We start from the raw sequence: 24,642 nt of genomic DNA on the forward strand, positions 1-24,642 counted from the left end.
AACTGAGGAAGGCAACAGGAGAAAACTGGGGCCTCCTCAAAGCTTCCTGCTCCACACTCAGGTAGCGGTTGGTCTCTGCGGAGAAAACGTTGATAATTACTGAAGTTGAGGCCATGCTTCATTAACCGAGCACAGGCCTCTCCTGGGAACAGTTCCCTTATCTCAACCTCTGGTTTCCCAGCTCAATTTAAGCAGTTTGTTTGCCTTCTCATTAGCAAATTATTAGTGCTTTGCTTTGTTCCCCTGAGTCACACAGAAGAAAAGTTTTGTGGATTTCCTTAGCTGGATGGGTCTGGCTCCCCTGCTTCCCTGTGGAATGTCTAGATGCCCAGGCCCTTCAAACACACTATGTGTGGCAGTAATAATTCAGCAATGGGTCCAAGGCTCCTCTGCTTGATCAAAGAGAAGTTGAAGCAAAAACCTGGATTGGCTAAGCATATAGAACTTAAATCATATACAATTGCCTGAGATCTAACTGCGAAAGAGGGATATGAATATTTAAGTCTTGTTTGAACACACTGCTGGAATAGTGTCATGATCATCTTGTGCTGTCGGCCCTCAGCAGAGGTACTCATGCCACCTGGACTCCTTCCCCATGTGCAGAATTCCTACAGGTCCTATACATTGGTACAGCTCTTTAATACTCACGAAGCAAGCTCACATTTCAATAGTGCCTACCAATGAGACAAGGCAGGACAGGATACATACAATTATTCTCTATTTTTCAAATAGAGGATTGAAGTTTACCCAGAGCAGAGACTACACTGGAAGGGGGTTTCTAGCCTTTATTTATTAATTTCAGGTGAAATGACATTTAAAGTTGACTGATCTTAGGAAATGGACAATGGTGTGGAGAGGGACAGGGGAAGGGGTGAGTCGGGGTGGAATGGGTCATTGAGGAGAAAAAGGGACATTTGTAATATTTTGGACAAAAATTTTTTAAAAAATTAAAATTAAAAATAATAATACAATAAAAAATAAAATAAAACAAAATTGACCAATCTTTAGTCCATTCAGATCAAACATTAGTAATTTAATTTGATAGCTATATATTTACCACCAAGAAATTAATTTTAAGAGCAATAATACTATTTGAGCACCCACTAAAATGGGTGCGTAAACTTAGACATTTGTGAGAAAACTGAGGCTCAGGTTAGTCTAGGATCACAGCAAAAATGATGGATGCAGTGTTCATGCCTAGGCGAGGAGAAGAGGTGGAGGACGTTTTAGATGAAGAACTAACTAACACAGGGTAGGTAGAGATGAATTCGTTAATTAGTAACAGTCCAGACTGGATGGAGAGGAAGACATGCAAGGGGGAGTAAATGGGAGACACAATTAAAGATGATAGATTCAGAAAATGCTAGAGCTCATCATAATCTTGATTTTACCTTCCCTGGTTTGTGGCACCTGGATCTACTAAGACACTCATTCTCAAATAAAGTACCCAGTTTCTCTGTTAGCAAGAACAAGATTCATCAGTTTATGAGGGGTCTCAGACAGACTCTGTTCTGATTTCCCCATTGTCTCTGCCACTTACTACCAGTAGGAGTTTGTTGTTGTTAGGCCATTATACAGCCTTTGGTGTCTGGATCTCAGTCCATATGTCTGAAGCCCTAGTCTTATTGACTTTTTCATGAGGGCATTGACTCATATTACCTGTACAGAATGCACCCTTGTCTATGTCTGCCACAGGTAGGCAGGTGACCCGGAACTAGGAATGCTCTTTCTTTCTTTATGTTAGTTCAGCAGTTGCCACATAACGCTGGCAAGAAGCAGACCAAAGTTTCTTGAAGTATCCAAGACCACACTCAGCAAACACCCAGGCCCATATTGCCAAACCAACAGCATTAGAACCGTAACGCATAGAGAAGATAAATACAAAGTAGAAAACTGACTGGTATAGAAAGTAGAAATGGAGACCCAAAGCTCTGGCCACTCCCTATGCCCCTTTTCTCCCCTGGCTCTTGAACTACTTACTCTGCTGAGATGACTTAGTTTCTGACTGTTCAGACGAGTGACTGAATACCAAGGGGGTGAGAAGACCTGCCAAGTATGCACAGCTCATTAGTCACTGGGACAGGACTAGAATATGGCAGACACGCTGTTTGAGTCATGAGAGCTCTTCATAAAATTCTTATAAATTGTGTTTTTGTAAAAATAAAAATAGAAAGATTACTGGATTTATAGCATGCAGACATAGATTCGACCCCAGATCCAATGCAATGGGTTGGTGACCTTGACAAGACTTCCCCAGCCTCATATTCCCTGTCTGCCCAATGAGAGGCTCAGGTGGATGACAGCTCGCAGTCCTCCTGGCTTAGAGAGGATTGATTCCATAACAGCAAAACATCTGAAAGTAAGCAAGACCTGAACTAGAGAAACCTAAAGGGGTGAAATTTGAATATCCAGAACAGAAAGGAAAAGGGGTTGGTCCAAGTCCCAGCAGTGGCCACTTTGTGTGTGTGTGTGTGTGGGAAATGTAGGTTGATTTTATTGCTCCTTGACTATATACAAAGAGAGCAGGGTTGATTTTGCATAATTTATTCCTTTGATTACATATTGAAAATCAAATCAATTTCAAAATCCCTTTAAACCTAAAGATATTTTTGAAGCCTGACATACTTTGCATTAAAATGAATAGAGAACTCACAGCTTTTTTAAATGTTTCTTTATTGTTGAAAGTATTACAAATGTTGTCCTTTCCCCCTCGTTGATCCTCTCCACCCTGCAAGCCTCCCCCCAGGTCTTCACCACACTATTGTCTGTGTCTATGGGTTATGCATATAAGTTCTTAGGTTGATCTCTCCCCACCCAACCACCCACCCACCCACCCACCCACTCCTGCCTTCCCTCTGAGATTGGTCAGTCTGTTCCAGGCTTCTGTGTCCCTGGATCTATTTTGTTAATGGGTTTATTTGTTCATTAGATTTAACTTATGAGTAAGATCATGTGACACTTGTCTTTCTTTGACTGGCTTATTTTGCTTAGCATAATACTCCCCGGGTGCCTACATGCTGTCTCAAAAGGTAAGGGATTCTTCATTTTTACAGCTGTACCGTATTCCATGGTATAAATGTCCCAGAAGATGCTTGATATGATTTCAATCTTTTTGAACTTGCAGAGACTTGTTTCTTAACATGAGACCTATTTTTGAGAATGTCCCTTGTGCACTTGAGGAGAACACATATTCTACAGCTTTGGGGTAAAATATTCTGTAAATGTCAATTAAATCCTCTGATCTAGTGTGTCATTAAGAATCAATGTTTCCTGGTTGACTTTTTGCCTGGAAGACTTATTCAGTAAAGTCAGTCGGCTGTTAAATTCCCCTAATATGGCTGTATTGCTGTCGATCTCTTCCTTAAAGTCCTCCAGAAGTTTTTGTTTGTTTGTTTGCTTATTTGTTTGTGTTTTTCCAGCCAGTGAGAATATTTTATTCTGAAGTGGGTCTCCTGTAGACAGCATATATTTGGGACTTGTTTTCTTATCCATTCAGCTACCCTATGTCCTTTGGAACATTTAAGCCATTTATATTTAAGGTTATTACTTATAGGTTTTTAATCTATTGTATTCTACTTCTTTATGCCTATGTTTCTCTTTGTATATATTTCAAATTATTATTACAGCAGTCCCTTTAACATTTCCTGCAATGCTGGTTTGGTGGTGATAAACTCTTTTAGCCTTTTTTTTTTTGGTCTGGGAAGCTCTTTATTTCACCATCTATTTTGAATGGTAGCCTTGATAGATAGAGTTGTCTTGGTTTCAGATCCTTCTTTTGCAGTACCTAAAATACTTCATGCTGTTCCCTTCTGGCTTGCAGAGTTTCTGATGAGAAGTCAGCTGACAGCCTTATGAGAGCCCCTCTGTAGGCAACAGATTGCTTTTCTCTTGCTGCCTTGAAGATTCTCTCTTTGTTTTGAAGTTTTGGCATTTTAATTATGATGTGTCTGGGCATGGGCCCCTTTGGGTTCTTCTTGTTTGGGACTCTCTGTGCCTCCTGAACTTGTGTGCCTTTTTCCTTCACCAGGTTAGGGAAGTTTTCTGCCATTATTCTTCAAACAGGTTCTCTAGCTCTTGCTTTCTTTCTACATCTTCTGGATTCCTATGATGCGACTATCATTATATTTCATGTTGGTCCACAGCTCCCATAAACTATCCTCTTGCTTTATAATTTTTTTCTTTTTGGTTCTCTGATTGATTTTTTTCTACCCTGTCTTCTAATTTGCTGATCTAATCCTCAGTTTCCCACAATCATCTGTTTATTCCTTCCAATGATTTTTTATGTTATTTTTACTATGTCATTCTTAATTTCTTTCATGGTTTCCATTTCTTTCCTCATGCTGTTGAGCATCCTTATGATTTGTATTCTGAACTCTATATCTGATAGATTGTTTATCTCCATTTAATTTAGCTCTTCTTCTGCAGAATTCTTTTGTTCTTTCACTTGGGGCTGGTTTTATTGTCTCCCCATCTTAGCTGCCTGTTTGAATGTTTTTCTATGTATTAGGTAGATCTGCTATGACTCCCAGTCTTTTGGATTGTTTCTGATGCAGGCCAACATGAGACACTGTTTGTGACTGGCCTTGAGTATACTGTTTGAAGTTTTGTGCACTCCACAGCTTGTGCTTTGGAAGGAACCAAGTTGCACACCAAGGTCTGCTTTTCCAATCCCTGGGTCCACAAACAAATCAGGCAAAGACACAAAGTACCCAGAGGCTGTTATTCAGTGTCTTAATGGGCCTTAGGCTATCAAAACTCCACAGGGTGAGATGGCTTATTTTTATCAGTCTCTTAATGAGCCTCATGCTATAGAAACTCCACTGGGTGCGGAGAGGTTTTCAGCTGGATAGGGCAATTGTTTCCTCCCCAGACAAAAGCTGCTTGGAAGGTAAATGTCTGCTAAGAAAGATGTCTTCTGCCATATGGGGGAATGACTCAGCATAGGAATCCAGATGGCTGTCCTCTGAGGTTTATTCTCCCAGCCAGCATCCTTAGATTCTCTTCACACAGCTCTAGTCCAATCTGCCCTCCCTTACTGAATCCCAAGGTGAGTGGCTGCACACAAAACTTCATGTGTTGGCCCTTTAAGAGGGTGCCTGCATTTCCAGCCACCTCTCCCTGTCAGAAACCCTGCTGCTTTTCATCGCCAAATGTTATGTGTGCATCTTCCTCAGTTCTGGTGCTCTTGGCTGCGAAGCCCAGCTTGGGTTTTAGACCCCAGAGTTCTCAGTGGGAACCCCCACAGCTGAGATCTCCCTCTGGACTTTCAGCTGCTGTCTGTGGGAGCCCAGCCAGCCCTCTCTTCCCTCTGCACTTCCTACCAGTCTTTATGCAGTCTCCCCTTTTCCTCCTTGGTTATGGGTGTGCTCTCCAGCTAGTCTTCTGGATGTTTTTTCTATATTAGTTGTAATTCCAGTTTGGTCCTGGGAGAGTATCAGTGTAGTGTCGACTCAATCCACTGCCATCTTGGAATCCTCCAAGAACTCACAGCTTTGAGTAATTAAATGGAAACACCTCATAGAACTTTGGGGCATTTTAGTATTAACTAATGCTGCTTTTATGGGGAGTTAGATATTCACAATTGAACATCATGAATTAATTCCACACAGTAGTTCAATATTTCATTGTAAATTGACAGGTACAAGAAAGAAAATAAAAGTCACATAGTTCTGATGAAAATCAATCTAGTGGAATAAACAAATTATTTTGCTGTTTCTTTGAGTTTTGTGTCTAACATCTACACATCATTCATCTGAATATTTTCACTGGTGCATTTTTCTTTCTGTGTTCCTTTTGAAAGTGTGTCCTTCTACTTCCATCCACCATCTCAGGTTTCCAGGATGTCAAGTTGCTGTAGTGTGAAGATTTCAGGTCAGTACTTTAAAGTTTACTGAAACAAAGAAGGTGCTCCATGGAAGATGTGAGTGGTTTCGAGATGGATGTGACTGCATTTTTGGTACATGGTACCTGTGCCAACAACAGACAGGTGAAGTTTCTCACCTAGACACACACAAATTTCATAGAGTCTTTGTGAACAGGATCCTCAGTCTCTTGAACCAACGTTAGGAACCACACAGATTCAGCATCAAGCACAAGTATTCCTTCACAACTATAAACAATGATGTCCATTTGAGAAAGGGTCTCAATTTTCCCAGCATGAGCTTTAATATGAACACCCTTTGGCCAGCCCGTGCTAATTTCAGCTCCTGAAATAGGTCTGCTTTTATGAGGGCTGTCTCCACTGAATGTTCAAAAAGAGCCCCTTCAGGCCCAGTTACACTTTTGAAATCCTACTTTCTTACTTTTTTCTTTTCAGGGGTCACTATAAATGGGAGCTGTCTCAAAACACTTGAAACAGAGAAATGTTATTTAAAATAAAATATGCTTGTCTTTGTGTGTGTGTGTGTGTGTGTGTGTGTGTGTGTGTGTGTGTGAAGGAAGATCAGAAAAGCCTTTCTCATTTAATTCATTTAACACAAAGTTATTGACTATCTATTTTGTTCAAGGAAAAATACTATGCACTGAGTAGTAGTATTAAACAAAGTTGATCTCTGTCTTCACTGAGCCTGTTTGTGAGCAGAGAGAAATAAATATATAAATATAGAATTAAAATTTTTGTTATGAATAGAATGAGAAAGATGAACAGAATAAGGATTGAACAATAGGGTGTTTGTATGGTGTGGTCAGATAAGGCTTCTTTGAAGAAGAGATGTTAAAGTGGAGACCAGAGAATACGAATGTGCTGCCTTGGTGAAAGTAGTCCTGGGTATAGTTGTACAATACAGGATTTTATTCTAGGAGTGTTCCAAGCAGAGCAGAGTGTGATTGAAAAACTTAGAGAATTTCACTGATTTCTATTTCTATATGAAATTTTTGCAATCTTGTTGCCCTTTTCAGGAGTGAGACAATGACAAACTAAAGGCACTCTGAGGAAGAATGACCAGCATATTGAGGTATGTTGAGTTCTGCAACAGGGTTAAGGGAAGGGGGACAGGATAAGATACAAGATGTTCAGTCCACTTAGAGATACTGAGCTTGAGACCCTAAGAAGACAACAAAAAGAACGTGTTTGGGTGCAATTGAGAAATATAACTGAAATTCAAGCTACAGAAAAATTTGAGTACTTTCAAAAAAATATTGAGTTCAGAATACAATACTCATTGTTTTAGGCATTGATGGGGCTATACAGTAACTGATGAAGAACTGCACTTACTCGCAAAGATCTTCCCAATTTATGGGAAGACAGACTCATTATAAATGAAATACAGTATAGTAAGTGGGCCTGGTAACGTAAGGAGGACATAAAAACAGGAATAATAACTTTTTCCGTGGGGGTCAGGAAGGGCTTCATTTGACCTAATTTGGAAAGATGAGAAGCAGTTAGCAGATGGAAGAGAGGATGGGAGCTACACTAAAAACAAACGCCTAAGAGGGACAAAAGGTGCCAGAATTGTAATCAAGTAAAGATTTCTGTTTTAACATATGTGTCTCCCATAATCAGAGAGGTGAATGTACAGCCACTTTAGAACAAAAACAGATCGGAGAAGAGTGCCTTAAACTCTAATTGCTTGAATCAATTTAGCACTTTAAAAAAATCAAAGCCAGGATTTGTTTTTGCTGCAGGAATTGTGGTCTGAGAGCAATATTTGGATTTGGGTGAGTGGTGTGTTTTAGTAAGAGTATTGGGGAGCTCCTAATTACTAAATTAATTACTAAATTAACTTGAATAAACAATTACTTTCTATTGAATACCTTTAATGTGACAGCCATTATGCCAAGCATTAGGATTACAAAAATAAGCAAGAGACTGCATTGTATCAGTGTGGAGGCTAGAATTTGAACAATCTTCTCCAAATGCAGTGGGATCTATATACAGTATGGAGTAAATAAGACTGGCTACAATCTTTATGCATTTAAAGCCACATCTTTTATGTTTTTTATTAAGATAGTTCTTGTCTTATCTCTTTCTTTTCTTTTTGCTTCTGCTTTGCATTGTCCTTGAGAACAAGAGAATGTCCAGTACTTTTTTCCCTATGGAATATCCCTAAGCCAGATACATATTTCAAATCTGTATTTACATAATTGGTTTTCAGGAACTGCAGGGCAATGCAGGTTATAAAAAAGAAGGAACTCTTGCCCTTTGTGACAGTATGGATGGACCTGGAAAATAAGCCAGTCAGAAAAAGACAAGTATCACATGATCTCACTTATATGTGGAATCTAATGAACAAAATAAACTGATGAACAAACTAGAACCAGAGGCATGAACACATAGAACAGACTGACAGATCTCGGAGGTGTGGGGGGGAATGAGGAAAAGAAGGTGAAGAGATTAACCAAAGGACAAACATATATAACCCGAGGTCACAAACAATAGTGTGGTGAAGGCCAGGGGAGGAAAGGTGGGGCCTGGGTAGAGGCGGAAAAAGGTGGAGGGGATGGGGGACATCTGTAATAGTGTCCACAATTTTAAAAATGGGCAGAGGATCTAAAGACACATTTCTCCAAGAGGACATACAGATGGCTAACAGGCATAAAAAAATATTTTCAAAATCACTAATCATCAGGGAAATACAAATCAAAACCATGTTGAGGCTTCACCTCACACCTGTCAGAATGACTATCATTAATAAATCAACAAATAACAAGTGACCAGGTTGTGGAGAAAGGGAACCCTTATGCACTGTTGGTGGGATCGTAAATTAGTGCAGTCACTATGGGAAACAATATGGAGCTGCCATATGCTTGAGCAATTCCACTTTTGGTATTTATCTGGAAAAAAACCCAAAACATTAATTAGAAAACATATATGCACCTCTATGTTCATTGTAGCATTACTAGTAATAGTCAAGATATAGTTATATTCTAGATCAATGCATAAATGGATCAAAGATACACACACACACATATATACATACACACAATGAAATATTATTTAACAATTAAAAAAATTAAACCTTGCCATTTGCAATAACATGAATGGACGTAGAGGGTATTATGCTGTGAAATAAGTCACAAAAAGACAAATCTCATATGATTTCACTTCTATATGAAATATAACAATAAAATAAACAAAACAATAAAACTAAACAGAAACAGACACAGATCCATATATATGTAGAACAACCTTTTGGTTGCCAAAGGGGAGGTAGGTGGGAGGAAGAGAATTTAAAAAAATAAATTATAAATAAGTAAAAAATACAGAAAAAGAAAGTACAGTAGTGTTGGCTGGGGGCTGGGAGTAGGAGGAGAGAGGAATCAGACAATGGAGCCTGGCTCAGCGGTTGAGCGTTGACCTAGGATCCAGGCAATCGGGGTTCAATTCCCAGTCAGGGCACATGCCAGGTTGTGGGCTCTATCCCCAGTCGGGGGCCTGCAGGAGGCAATCAATCAATGACTCTCTCATCATTGATGTTTCTCTCTCTCTCTCCCTCTTCCTTCCTCTCTTTGAAATCAATGAAGATATATTGGGAAAAAAAAAAATCAGACAATGGAAAGGTGGTTTCCAGGGGTAGTAGGATGTGGAAACAGGTAGATGTTGGTCAGGGGGTACAGACTTTTAGTTATAAAATAAATAAGTTCTGGGGACCTAATGTACAGCATGGTGACTATAGTTAATAATACCATGTCATATACTTGAAATTTTTTCAGAGAGTAGATTTTAAGAGTTGTCACCAAAGACAGAAGGAGAATTATATCTACATGAAGTAATAGATGTATTAACTTGGTTGTAATAATAATTTAACAATGTATACGTATACCAAATCATGTTGTGCACTTCGACTATGTATAACTGTGTCAATTATACCTCAATAAAATATTAAAATTAAAAAGAAAGTCTGAGGAAAGTTTTTCTACTCAGCCTTGATTTTTATGTGGTTGATAAACCACAGATTTTCAGAACCATTAAGAGACGTCAGAGCTGGTCTGGTCCAATGTCCTCATAAAACAACAACAACAAAAACACAAGCAAACGCATTTCCTTAGTCACGAATTTCCAGGCAGTGATATAGGCCTATTTCTCTGCTCCCTTGTGCGGCCACACCTCAGCATGGTCAATGACACAGTCCATCTCCCCATCTCCTGTTCTTCACTCCCTGTTCATTTTTCAGCTATTCCAAGCTGGCTTTGGCTTAGGCCTTCCAACCAACATTCTGACAAGGTCATGACCTCCACGCTGCCTGACCCATTACACCTTCTGTCCTTTCTCTTTCTTTGAATTCTTAGTGTCCAATTTATTATTATATCTTCATTTCCTCCTTATCTCCCTACTCAGTCTTCCTCAGAGCTATTTCTATGAATTTAGATGTTATCCCACCTATGCCAATAGCTCTTCAATTTGTATCTGCAACCCGGAACTCTCTTCTGAGCTCCGGACTTATATTTTCAAGTGCCTACTTAACAGCCCTACCTGGATGTTTCCCAGGAATTTAAAACTTAACATGTAAAAAATGAAGATTTCCTTTAGTCTTAGACTCTGCAAGAATTCCTGTAAGATTATAATTTCCTTTCCTTGAATATTTGATAAAGCTCACAAGTACATCTTCAAATTTCCAATCCTCAAAGATTGATGCTTTTATTTCCCTGTGGTCGGAAAATTTCAAATAATTTCACTTCTTCTTCTTCTTTTACCCCTATTTCTTTTAATTCATTATTAACGTGTGCCATCCCTTCCTCAAAATATGTTCTCAATGTGTTTCCCCCCCTTTTCTCCTCTTTAGTGTTATACTACTCTCCTGGGGTAAATCTCCAGCATCTCTCAACTGGGTTACTATGACAGTATTCTACCCACCCTTCTTGCTCATATTCTTGTTTCATTCTAACATATTTTACACATAAAATCAAAGTGTGTTGTAGACCTAAATTGGATATGTATGCCATTCTTTAAAACCATGAAAGATTTGCAATTACACTTAAGATAAGATCCAAAGCCTCCTCATACTTTATAAGCTTCAACTGAATTATTCCCTGCCTTTCATTCAAACATTGATTCCCACCTCATCTCTATCAGTTCACTCTTATGTAGACACATTCTCACTATTTCAGTTCTTCACATGCATTAAGATATGTACGATTCCAGGAACTTTACCCTCCCCCACCCCTCAACGCTTCAATTGGCACATTGCTCATTGTATAAGTTTCTGTTCAAATACCAATTTCAGATGATATTATCTTTCAGATGACTTTTTGAAGAGTATATTTGGTATACAATATTATATTAGTCATATTAACTTTATGTAAACAATATAATGATTTAGCCTTACAATAGGATCCCCACACTAATTCTACTCATCATCTGTGACTGTGAAAACTCATCACATTATTATTGACTGTATTCCCCTTCACACTTTTCACCCGTTTGGCAACCATCCCTTTAGTCTCTGTTTCTGAGTCTGTTTATGTTTTGTTTGAAATGATTTTTTGTTTTTTCAAGAGGACTTTTGAACACACAGCCTAATTTATGCTACTCATTTTTTTTGAATTGTTTTGTTATGATAAAAGTTTCATAAATTATGATACAAAGGTTCAAACTTTGTATCATGATTTATAGATGTATGCACATTTGTATATATCGAGATATAGATATAGGTACAGATAGAGATACAGATAGAGTTAGTGTTAGAGACAGAGATACGTGTAGGTCTTGGTATAGATGTAGATATAGGTATAGATATGAGATGATATACATAAAGATATAGATAGATATAGATGATATAGATATATAGATATAAATGATAGATGATATAGATGTAGAGGTAGATGACATACACAGGAATTAAACCACTCAGAGAAAGACAAGTGTCATGTCATTTCACTCATATGTGGAACCTAATGAACAAAATGAACTACCAAGCAAAATAGAGACAGACTCATAGATAGAGATCAGGCTGACAGCTGCCCGGGGATGGCTGTGGGAGGGCGATTGGAGGAATTGAGCAAAAAAGAAAATATTCATGGCCAGGGACAACAGTATGGTGATTGTCAGGCCAGGCCAGGGCAGGGGTAGAAGGCTGATAGGGGGGATAAATACTGATGGAAGGAGACTTGACTTGGGATGGTGAACACACAATACAGTATACAGATGATGTGTTGTGAAATTGTGCACCTGAAACTTGTATGATATTGTTAACCAGTGTCTCCTCAATAAATTTAATAAAAAACAAATATAGGTGTAGATATATGTAGATATAGCTTTGCCATTCTTTTCTATAAGTCTATAAACTATATTCGGCTTGAAGTTGTATCAGTTTTCTTACTTCGCATATGTTCAGAACCCAGCAAGTATCTAAACATGGTGAGTGTTCAATAAAAATATAATCAATTAAAAAAATGTAATGAATCTTACCCACACTACTTGCTAGAATAAAATTATAAAAGGACTCAACTACCTTCTTGGCTTACTTCCTAGTTTGCTTTACTCCCATTATCTGCTTTTTAAAAAATCTGCTAAACTCTAGGCAAATTATGTACTATATGTAAGCTACTGTTCTTGGCACCACAACCTTTTTATTATACAAAACCTCTAAGTTTACAAAGGAATGCAAAATGTACAAGTTAGATGTAGCCTCCCAATTAAAAAGATTATTGAAGTACAATATACATGCATGTAATACTTACGTAGTATTTAAATAATTCTTGTAATATAACATATAATACATATACTATAAGTATAATATAGAGAGAACTGTACAAAATATAAAGGTGTAACTCAATGAATTTTCACAGATTGATCTCTTCCATGTAATGAACATTCAGAACATAACATTGGAAACATCTTCTAAACTACCCCAGGCTCCTCTACATTCAAAATACTTCGCTCCCTCCCACAAGCATAACTAGTAACCTGACATGTAACACTGTAGATTGATTTGATGTGTTTTTGTATTTTATATAGGTTGAATCATACAGTATACACTCTTTTGTGTCTGATTTCTTAAACTCAGCATTTTGTATGTGAATTCACGTCTATCTTATTTAGTTGTAGCTCTTTCATTTTCACTGCTGTGTAAAGCTCTACTATGTGAATACTCCACAATTTAATGCTATTTGGTGAGCATTTTAGTGAATTCCATTTATGATCTATTAAAATAGTACCACTATAAACATAATTATCGTTGCTTTTCAATTAATATATGTTTTCATTTCAGCTGGGCATGTACCTAGGAGCTGACTTGTTGGCTCATTGGATATGTAAACATTTATTTTTAGTAGATACTGTTAAAAAGTTTAAAAAGTGATTGTACTAATTTACACTCTCATCAGCAGGTAGAGATCAAAGTATCAGAAAAAGGTTGGGCAGTGTGGCTCAGTGGTTGACATTGACATGTGATCCAAGAAATCCCGGTTTGATTCCCAGTCAGGGCACATGCCAGGATTTCAGGCTCAATCCCCAGCAGGGGGCTTGCAGGAGGCAGTCAATCAATGACTCTCATCACTGATGTTTTTATTTCTCTCTCCCCCTCTCTTGCTCTCTCTGAGAGCAATAAAAGTATATTTTTAAAAAATCTTCTTTAAAATAAATAGATAAATGAAATAAAGGTGAAAAGTGAATTTATCTAAAAGAAAAAGCAGTATCAGAAAAAAAATCCAACAGTATCATTACAAGTTTCAGAAATCAGAAAATTGTCAAGAAAGAGGTAGAAATTTACTTAAGTATTAAGAGGGATTGTTTATAACAAAGATTAAAAATTAAAGAATTTTAAATAAGATAAGCTACCTTAGCAAAAACACAGAGGCAAGGAAATGTTAACTATTTTAAGGAAGTTTTAAGTAGTGTTCTTTTTTTTTTTTTTTTTTTTTTAAACAGAAAAGACAGAGATTCCAAGATGGCAGTAGGCTGAGTGGAAGCTACAATGACAATCTCCCAGTACCAAACTGGAATTACAACTAAAATATAGAAAAACCATCCTGAATAATCAACTGCAACTGAAGACTAGCTGGAGATCACCCTCATAACTGAGGAGGAAAAGTAGAGACCCCATAGAGACTGGAAGGATATTCAGAGGCAAGAGAGGGCTGGCTGGGCTCCCACAGGCAGCAGCTGAAGGTCCAGAGGAATATCTCAGCTGAGAACTCTGGGGCCTGAACCCCCTGCTGGGCTTCCCAGCCCAGAGCACCAGAACTGAGAAAGGTGCCCACATAACATCTGGCTGTGAAAAGCAGTAGGGTTTTTGTCTGCCAGGGAGAGATGGATGGAAATGCAGGCACCCTCTTAAAGAGCCAATGCACAAAGTTTCGTGTGCATCCACTCACCTTGGGCTTCAGGAAGAGAGAACAGAGTGGATTAGAGTTATGTGAGGAGAGCCCAGAATTGCTGGCTTGGGGAAGTAGAGCTCAGAGGGCAGCCATCTGGATTCCTATACTGAGTCATTCCCCCATACTGCAGAGGACATCTTTCTCAGGCAGACATTTACCTTCCAAGCAGCTTTTTGCCTGGGGAGGAAGCAATTTCTCCACCCTGCTGGAAAACCTCTGGCCCCACCCAGTTGGAGTGTCTACAGCCTGAGGCCCATTAAGAAACTGAATAAAAGCCTCTGAGTACTTTGAGTCTTTGCCTGATTTGCTTGTGGACTCAGGGATTGGAAAAACAGATGTTGGTGCACATCTTGTTCATGTCCAAACGCACCCAACCTCAGCAGCAGAAACCACAAGATGTGGAGTGCACAAAACTCCAAACAGTGTACTCAAGGCCAGTCACAAACAACATCTGACATTGGCCCTCACCAGAGACTATCCAAAAGACTGGGAGTCCTAGCAGATCCACCTAATACATATAAATAAATCCAAACAGGCAACCAAAGTGGGGAGACAAAGAAATAAGCCCCAAGTGAAAGAACAAAAGAATTCTATAGAAGAAGAGCAAATGAAATGGAATAAGCAATCTATCAGATATAGAGTTCAGAATACAAATCATAAGGATGCTCAACAACATGAGGAAAGAAATGGAAACTATGAAAGAAATTAAGAATGACATAGCACCAAAAAAACAACAACAATGAACATTGGAAGGGATAAACAGCAGATTAGGGGAAGCTGAGGATCAGATCAGAGAATTAGAAGACAGGGTAGGAGAAATCACTCAATCAGAGAACGAAAAAGAAAAAAATTATAAAACAGGAAGACAGTTTAAGGGAGCTGTGAGACAACGTGAAATGTAACAATAGCTGCATCATAAGAGAGCCAGAAGATGTAGAAAGTAAGCAACGGTTAGATAACCTCTTTGAAAAAACAATGGCAGGAAACTTCCTTAACCTGGTGAAGGATAAAGTCACACAAATTCAGGAAGCACAGAGAGTCCCGAGCAAGAAGAACTCAAAGAGGCCCATATCCAGACAAATCATAATTAAAATGCCAAAAATTCAAGACAAAGAAAAAATCTTAAAGGCAGCAAGAGGAAAGCAATCTGTTACCTACAAAGGAGCTCCCATAAGGCTTCCAGCTGACTTCTCATCAGAAACTCTACAGGCCAGAAGGGAATGGCATGAAGTATTCAAGGTAATGAAGCAAGGATCTGAAACCAAGACTATTCTATGCAGCAAGGCTATCATTCAAAACAAATGGTGAAATAAAGAGCTTCCCAGACAAAAAAAGGCTAACGAGGTTTATCACCACCAAACCAGCACTGCAAGAAATATTAAAGAGACTGCTATAACAAGAAATTGAAATAGAATGAGAAACAGGCATAAAGAATTAAAATGGCAACAGATAAGTACCTATCAATAATAACCTTAAATATAAATGGCTTAAATGCTCCAATAAAAGGACATAGGTAGCTGAATGGATAAGAAAACAAGACCCAAATATATGCTGTCTACAAGAAACCCATCTCAGAACAAGCGACTCACAAAGACTGAAAAAAACCCAAAAACTTCTGGAGGGCTTTAAAGGAGAGATCAACAGCAATACAGTCAAAGTAGGGGACTTTAACACCCCACTGACTTTACAGGATAGATCTTCCAGACAAAAAATCAACCAGAAACAGTGATTCCAAATGACACACTAGATTATATAGATTTAATTGACATTTACAGAATATTTCATCCCAAGGCTGCAGAATATGCATTCTCCTCAAGTGCACATGGGACATTCTCAAAGGTAGACCATGTGTTAGGACATAAAACAAGTCTACAAGTTCAAGAATATTGAAATTATATCAAGCATCTTCTGGGACATTTACACCATGGAATTCTATGCAGTTGTAAAAATGAAGGACCCCTTACCCTTTGAGACAGTATGGTGACACTTGGAGAGTATTATGCCAAGCAAAATAAGCCAGTCATAAAAAGACAAGCATCACACGATCTTACTCTTATGTGGAATCTAATGAACAAAATAGATTCAGAGACACAGAAGTACAGAACAGACTGACAAATCTCAGAGGGAAGGCAAGAGTGGGTTGGTGGGGAGAGATAAACCTAAAAACTTATATGCATATATGCATAACCCTTGGACACAGACAATAGTGTGATGAAGGCATGGGGATAGAGGTGCAGGGTGGAGGGGATAAGTGGGGGAAAAGGGGGATGTTTGTAATACTTTCAACAATAAAGATAATAAAAATAAAAATAACTGAAAAGACACACATACAACCATTCACTCTTTCAGTGGAAATACCTATAAGTTTTGACATACACAGAATGTTGTGTAACCACCACTAAAATCAAGATATAGATTAATTTTCATCACCCCTCAAATTTCTACAGGCCATGATCCTTTGTAGTTAATATCTACCCCACTTATAGCCCTTGGAAAACATTGATCTATTTTTAGTTTTTATGTTTGTCTTTTCCAAAATATCAAATAGTCTATAATATTATACTTAGTGGAGTTAATGAATCTGGCTTCTTTTTCATAGCATAATGCAGTTGGAATTTATCCAGATTGGTGCATGTATCAGTGGTTTGACCCTTATTGTTGATTAAACAATTGTATAGATTACCAGAATTTCTTTATAATTTTCCAAGTTGATCAACCTATGAGTTTTTTCCAGTGTGGGTTGACAACAAATAAAGTTGATCTAAACATTTACATGTCAGTTGGGTACATACATAGGGATAGGATTGCTGGATCACATGTGATCCTATATAATAAGCTGCAAAATGGTTTCCCAAAGAAGACACATCATTTTGCATCCTGTCTAGCAATGTATGAAAGATCCAGTTGCTCTACGTCCATGTCAGTAATTGTAATGCTCATTTTAAAAATAATAATTATTTAGATATGCAGTAGTATATTATTATGGTTTAAATTTGCATTATCTAATGACTATTAATATTGATCATCTTTTCACATTCTTATTGACCACTTTTTGGGGTGAAACATCTGTTCAAATTTTTTACTTCTAATTAGTAGGTTTTTAGAATCTTTTATATATTCTGGACATAACTAATTTATCAGATACGTGATTTTCAAATATTTTTCTCTCAGTCTAGGTCTTCTTTTTTTCAACTTAATTTTTATTGTTGAAATTATTACAAATGTCCTCATTTCTCTCCCTTTTCTCATCTCCACGCAGCCTCTGACCCCCTTCCCTCTGGCCATAACCACACAGTTGTCTGTGTGCTGCTAGGAATAGCCCGCAGACCCCTCTGCAGGACCCAAGTATGGAGCGTGGCCATGTCAGCATTTAAAATTTGGACTGTGCACTTCCAAGGCAAGTCAGAGACTCTTGCTCAAGTCAGAGTAAGAAAACAAATACTTCAGTCTCCCAACCAGGCCCTTCTAGTCTTTAAAAGGCTCATTGAAGCAAAGAAAAAAGGAGAAAGAGAGAAATTAATAGTTTAAAAGATGATGACTAGGTTATGGGTCTGAAAACAAACAGTGACAGCCAGAAGGTTGACTCCTGAGGACTTGCAGAGGAAGGTGTGAAAGGTGGGTCTTACCTTTAAGAAAGTAAATGTGTTACCCAACGGGCCACCCCAGAGCAGGTCTGCCTGTAGTGTGTGGATCCTTGACTTCACATAGGAAAGATTTCATAACACAAATCCAGATGAGTTTGCGAGTATGTTTATACTGGAGACAATGAAAGGAAGAAATTACGGTAGAATAAACAACAGGGGAGAGCCTAGGAGGTGCTTTGCTTTGGGTCTCTAAAAATGTTGTAGAAAAGAAGTGAGCCCAGGCGGAGCTGCTGTTAGCTCACTGGGAAGTGAAGGTCACAGTGATAGAAGTGAGCCAAGAAAGTGTGTGTATGGGGTTGGGGGGCTGCTGTTAGCACACTGGGAAAGTAAATTTCCAACATGGAGAAACATTCCTGCATCCTAAGCGGGGCCCTGTTTTCTATGTGTGCAATTCAAGGTATTTTTGTTTGTTTGTTTGTGTAAAAGGTTACACAAAAATTTCAGTTCTTAGCCTTGTATAACTTACTTTGTGAAATTTAGGTAACTCAGCATTTGCTACTGGGATTTCAAGAAGAAAAAACTAAAAGTTGAGTCACACTCTTGGAGCTGTGCAACAGGAGGACCCAGGAGTAATTATTAGTTCAGAACAATAATAAAAGTACCAAAAGTTCTTATTGGTTAATAAGAACTAATATTTGATAAGCATTATAGACACTATGCTCAGCATTTTATAAACGTTATAGCATTTAACCTTCAAAATCTTAAAAAATTCCATATTATAGATAGAACCAATGAAGCTCAGAACACCTATGTTAGTTCTTCAGGGTTGTACAGCTGAAAGTGAAAATCCAAGATTCATGTTTGGAGAGTATAATCTCAAAGTCATTGGTCTTTGTGGCCACCGTAAGTGTACTCTAATTAGGAGAAGCTCTCTGACAATTAGATCTACCTAACATTGCAGGAGACCTCCTTGTTTAAGCCTTCAAGCAGAGGATGGATTGCCTTTTCTCAGATATGCTGACGAGTGGTTCCCACATCAGGTGAAGAGATAACTGGATTTCTTCTGTGGTAACTTCAAATTCAGAGCAAATGGGGAAAACAGCTATTCTCTTGCACTGATGACCTTAAGCAAGAAGCAAAGGCACAAATCTGCATAGGATGTGCTCCTGTACTGAGCTAAGACTTGGGCTAGGAAGGGGTCAAGGGAATAAAGCAATTAAGACTATGGATGGAGCCCGGCCAGTGTGGCTCAGTGGTTGACCATCGACCTAGGATCCAGGAGACCTCAGTTCAATTCCCAGTCAGGGCACATGCCGAGGTTGCTGGGCTCGATCCCCAGCAGGGGGTGTGCAGGGGGCAGCTGATCAATAACTTTCTTATCATTGATGTTTCTCTCTCTCCCTCTCCCTTTCTCTCTCTCTGAAATCAGTAAAGATATTTAAGAAAGAAAAGAATATGGATGGAATTATTATCTTAGTCTGGCTCCTTCGAATTCCACCTCCAGCTGGATGTCAGGTCCTCCCTCTGTTATTCCTCTCCCTCGGCTCTCTTAGGCCTATAGGAGCACTGCTTGTCATGGTTATAACAGAGTCTATTTTATCTCTTTCTTTTGCTGTCACAACTGTTGATCCACCTGTCTTCTCAGCCATATCAGCCTCTCAGTAAGTTAGTCCACTAGCCAGGAACAAAGCTTGGATAGCTACAGATAATCTAGAGAACCCTGTGCTGACATTCAGAAGAATGAGGAAACTTCTCTCCTGCTGTCGGTCTAAAGAGAGATGAGAGATGAGGTTCTCTCTCTCTCTCTCTCTCTCTCTCTTTCTCTCTCTCCCCCCTCTTCCACTCTCTCTGAAAAAGCAATGAAAAAAATATATCCTTGGGTGAGTATTAAAAAGACACACACCAGCAATAAAAACAAAATGACAGAGAATAAGTAACATCAAAATAATGGCCCCTATTGGTCCTGACATCAGTGCCATGGATACCAGTGAAAGGAATCTTCCTTGAAGATTGAAGTAATGAGGAGGAATGTAGAAAAGTAGGGGACAATGGTGGTAAAAAATAATAATTTATGAGCTTCAAATCAAAGGTTAAGAATGTTCTGGTAAAAGAGTCAATATTCATGTCCATCCATGCTGTCACAAGGGTAAGAGTTCCTTCTTTTTGCCCGACCAGGCGTGGCTCAGCGGTTGAGCACAGACCTGGGATCCAGGCAATCGGGGTTCGATTCCCGATCAGGGCACATGCCCGGGTTGTGGGCTCAATCAATGACTCTCTCATTATTGATGTTTCTCTCTCTCTCTCTCCCTCGCCTTTCCTCTCTCTGAAATCAATAAAGATATATTTTTAAAAAAAAAAAAAGTTCCTTCTTTTTATGGCCTAGTAGTATTCCACCATGAAAATGTACCACAGCTGTTTTATCCACTCATCTACTGATGGACACTTGGGCTGCTTCCAAATATGCTAAGTGAAATAAGCCAGTCAGAGGAAGACTAGTACCATATGATGTCACTCTTATGTGGAATCTAATGAACTAACAAACAAACAAAATAGAAACAGATTCACAGATGGAGAACAGACTGACAGCTACCAAAGGGGAGGGGGATTGTGGGGTTGGGTGAAAATGGTGAAGGGATTAAGCAAAAAAGATCAACAACCTCATAGACACAGACAACAGGATGGTGATTACCAGAGGGCAAGGGGGTGTTAGGAGGTAGAAGAGGGTATGAGGGGATAAATGGTGGTTGAAGGAATTTGGCTTGGGATGGTGAACACACAATATAATATACAGCTGATGTATTACAGAATTATGCATCTGAAACCTATATAATTTTATTAATCAATATCACCTCAATAAATCATTTATATGTGTGTCTGTGTGTATATGTATATATGTGTGTGTGTGTGTGTGTGTGTGTGTGTGTGTGTGTATATATATATATATATATATATATATATATACATATATGTATGAAATATAAAACTTTGGAAAGTTGAAAGGAAGTATAATAGCCTAAAGATGGGGAAGAGTGGATCTATAAGGACTGCTGCATTTCATGACAAAAATAAACAATGAATTCAATGGATAATGACCTTTTTATTAATAGCATTAATAATGATTCATTATACTCTTAGGACTCTAAAGTCTAAGACTACTGGTATGATGGTCACTGAGTGACACCTCTATACCTTAAGGGAGTGCCTAACATAAAATTGTTACTAAAAAAAGAATTAATAAATAAGTCTTGAAATCTGAAGGATTAAACCCTTCACAACTTTCTGTCTAATAACAAGTAATCACATTTACTCACTGAATACTATATTCCTTTTGGAACTCTTCTTTGGTTTTAGTAATTGGTTTAGGATGAAAGCTACATAAATTGGGCACAAGATCATGATGACTAAGGACGTGGCTCTGGGATCAGATATTATTGAGATTCTGCCCCAAATTCCTAATAATTATCACTGTACACTTGGATCAGTTATTAAAATTCTGTTTCATGTTTTTCATTTGGAAAAAAAGGGTTAATATTTGTTTCAAAGGACTGTTGTGAAGACAAATGAGATAATACATGTAAGGTTCTTAACATAAATTAAGACATTGTTCAGAAATCTTAACTCTTATGAATCTCAAAGAGCCCTAAGGCTAAAAATGATTTGGGGGATCACCTAATCCATCTGTTCTCAAATATGACTCAATATCAGAATTCTATTGGGAGCTTTTCAGAAATGGAAATGCATGGACTTCACTTTGAGATTTTTTTGAATCATAAATGCTAATGATCAATCAATTTGGAGAACCACTGATCTAATCCAACCACATTATTTTTCAGACAAGGAAATGACACAACTTAATGGAAGGAAAAGATATAAAATCTGGTCCTTCAACTGCAAAGTGCAATAGTCTTTCCATGATACCACAATCATCTGAGGAATGGAAAATTCACAGAGAGAGAACCAATGACTACTGTGACTCATCAAGGATGGGTAATGTTTCTTTAAACCTTTGGGGAAAAAGTTTGTATAATTTCATTTCTTGAAAAAAAGTAAGTATTTATTGGGTATATAGAATGAAGTAGAGTCCTCAGGCTAATCCACAGCTCTGTCAGTAACTACATGGCTTTAAGCAACTCATTAAACTTCTCTGAGCTTTAGTTCCAACATTTAAATAAAGGTGATATCTGACATAATTACTTTATAATATTTTAAATTTCAAGACAATTCATATATGTTAAACTTTAAAATAGTAAATTGCTAGAGAAATGTAGTGTGTTAGTGTAATTAACTTTATAGCACTTCATTGGGCCTAAAATTCTGTAACACATAGTGTATATCTTCAGTCCATGGCTACTGAATTGACTTTATGGACTAAATAAACTAAAAGTTAAGATTGCTCCCCTCTAGTCTCAGAAGATTGTTGACTACCATGGGATGCTGAGCAGCGGGGTATTTATTACTGTAAAGAAGATAGGAGGAAAGTTAACATTAGCAATTTTCAGAACTATGATGTCTTTAATGTCTCCTCTATCCTGTTCTCTGGCTTAACCAGCATATGGGACCACAGAAGAGAAGGCAGAAGTCCAGCTAGGAGAGTGTTCAGAAGAAGCTAACCTGTGCTATAAAGGTAGGAAAATGGTGTATACTGCTTCAGCTAACAAGCACATGGTAGGGGCATGGATGCAAGCAGGCTACGCAATTGCCACCAATGACCTAGACACCTGAAAAAATAGCAGTTTTTAATTTTTATTTATAATAACAAAACAAGTAGCTGTGGCAATAGAAAAAGCATAATCATAAACAAGTCATGGAACAGTGAAATGCCAAACTTCCAGAAGCTTTTCAAAACTCTCTAAGATCTAGATCTACCTCCCAACCCTACCTGCTCTCTTCTGATAGCAAAAAAGCCTCTCAATAGCATTTTTTATGTCCTTGTTTCTCAAGCTATAGATAATGGGGTTGAGTAAGGGAGCAAGGATAACAAAGGTGACAGCAATAACTGTGTCCCAAAACACTGAGTAGGTGGCTGAGAAGCGCAAGTACATGACAGCTACACTGCCAAAGAACAGCAAAAACACTGCAAGGTGGGCGGCACAGGTGGAAAAGGCCTTCTGACGGCCCTCAGCTGAGGGTATCCGCAGAATCACCATGATGATCTGGATGTATGATAGGGCGATGACCAGGAAGGAGGACAGGATCTCCACTGCATGTATGGCATCCACAATGACCACCAAAGATGTATCTGTGCAGGCCAAACTCAGCACAGGTGTGAAGTCACAGAAGATCTGCCGGATCTCATTGGAGCCACAGAAAGGCAGGGTGGCAATCCATGCAATCTCAGGGAGTACAAGGAGGAAGCCACAGAGGCAGGATCCAGTTGTTAGCTGGATACAAAGGTTGGAAGTCATGATAGTCGGGTAATGGAGAGGATTGCAGATAGCTACGTACCTGTCAATGGCCATCGCTGTCAGAACACAGCCTTCTGTGATACCAAGAGAGTGGAAGAAATACATCTGCATGAGGCAGCCTGCCAGAGAGATGGTCTTCTGCTCACTGACTAGGTTGCATAGCATCTTGGGGATGGTGGTTGTGGTATACCAGATCTCCAGGAAGGAGAGCACACTGATGAAGAAATACATGGGGGTGTGCAGGGCTATGTCCAGCTGGATGACAATAAATATCACTAGGTTTGCAATTATTATAAATCCATAGATGAGAAGCAACAGAATAAAGAATAATAATCCCCTTTCATGAAGATGCAGGAACATAGAGAAGAGAAACTCAGTGACCATTGTCTGATTCCCACTGGCTATAAATGGTGTAATCTGTGAAGGGAAGAAAGGAGACAAAAACGTCCTGGAATTGGGATGGTTATTATACACTGAAAATGACTTCACTCTTTTCTGTAATCGGTTACTTAAGCTGATTGTAGGACCCTAAACAGGCCAGTTAGAAATAGCTCTCAGCTGTACCTCCATGATAGAAAAAGCTGAACTATTTGCTTTTGGACCCCTAAATGAATCTTTTTGTAGACATCTTCAATTGAGGCAAAAAGAAACAAACAAACACATAAACAAAAGCAGTAACACACAAATTTAATTCTGTGGAAATATTTTCTGGAGGTTCAGTCACTTATCTAAAATATGTACCTTTCTTTCCAGCTATTCTTTACTTTTATTTTTCAGAAAAGTAATATTTTAAAAATATAAAGGCACTATCATGACCTCGTCTCTTAATAATTCTTCATGTTGCTCTCCATGTCTTTTCTAGCACTAATATCTCATCTGAGTCTGGCTAAAGTATTTATCTTTAAGTCTCTGTCTTTTTTTGTTGATTTCATAGTGTTAACAATGGCAGTGGGGTATCCCTTTCCCCACTGAGTGCTGGGGGTGGAGTTCTTATGATATCTCAAGAAAAAGAATTTTCTGAGACTCACATAGGAGGATGAATGATTTTTATTTGCATGGAAGTACATCCCTGGGTTTCCAAAGCCCAATTTCCCTTAATTCAGTTCTGGAAGATGTCCAGGTGGGGCTTCCGCAGAGCTAAAAGCAAAGCCAGAGTCCAGAGTTTCTGTTCCATGTTGGAAATGAGTCCGGTTTAGCATCAGGCTAGTTGCAGTCCATTAGTCCATTGTGTGGGATTCCATGGCTGTGGGCCATGTGGGCAGATGCAAGAGGGAAGGAGCATGAGAGTGACCAAGAAAGCCAGGAGACAAGAGAGCAAACTCCTTTGTTTGGGGGATTAAATATCTGAAATCTTCCCGAGCTTGCAGTGACGACCTGTTCCCAGTGTGACTGACAGA

At 38.6% G+C, this 24,642-nt stretch overlaps 1 protein-coding gene across 1 annotated transcript; it reads right to left on the reverse strand.

Moving 5' to 3' along the window:
- Positions 1-22,702: 22,702 nt before the first annotated feature.
- Positions 22,703-23,641, reverse strand: OR6K6 (olfactory receptor family 6 subfamily K member 6; the record flags this gene model as incomplete). Its single annotated transcript, XM_081121257.1, has 1 exon — positions 22,703-23,641. Exon 1 carries the CDS (start codon positions 23,627-23,629, stop codon positions 22,703-22,705), a length of 927 nt encoding a protein of 308 aa, XP_080977383.1. The 5' UTR covers positions 23,630-23,641.
- Positions 23,642-24,642: the final 1,001 nt, after the last annotated feature.

This window comes from Miniopterus schreibersii (assembly GCF_964146895.1).
Source record: "Miniopterus schreibersii genome assembly, chromosome: 19".
NCBI lineage: Eukaryota > Metazoa > Chordata > Mammalia > Chiroptera > Miniopteridae > Miniopterus > Miniopterus schreibersii.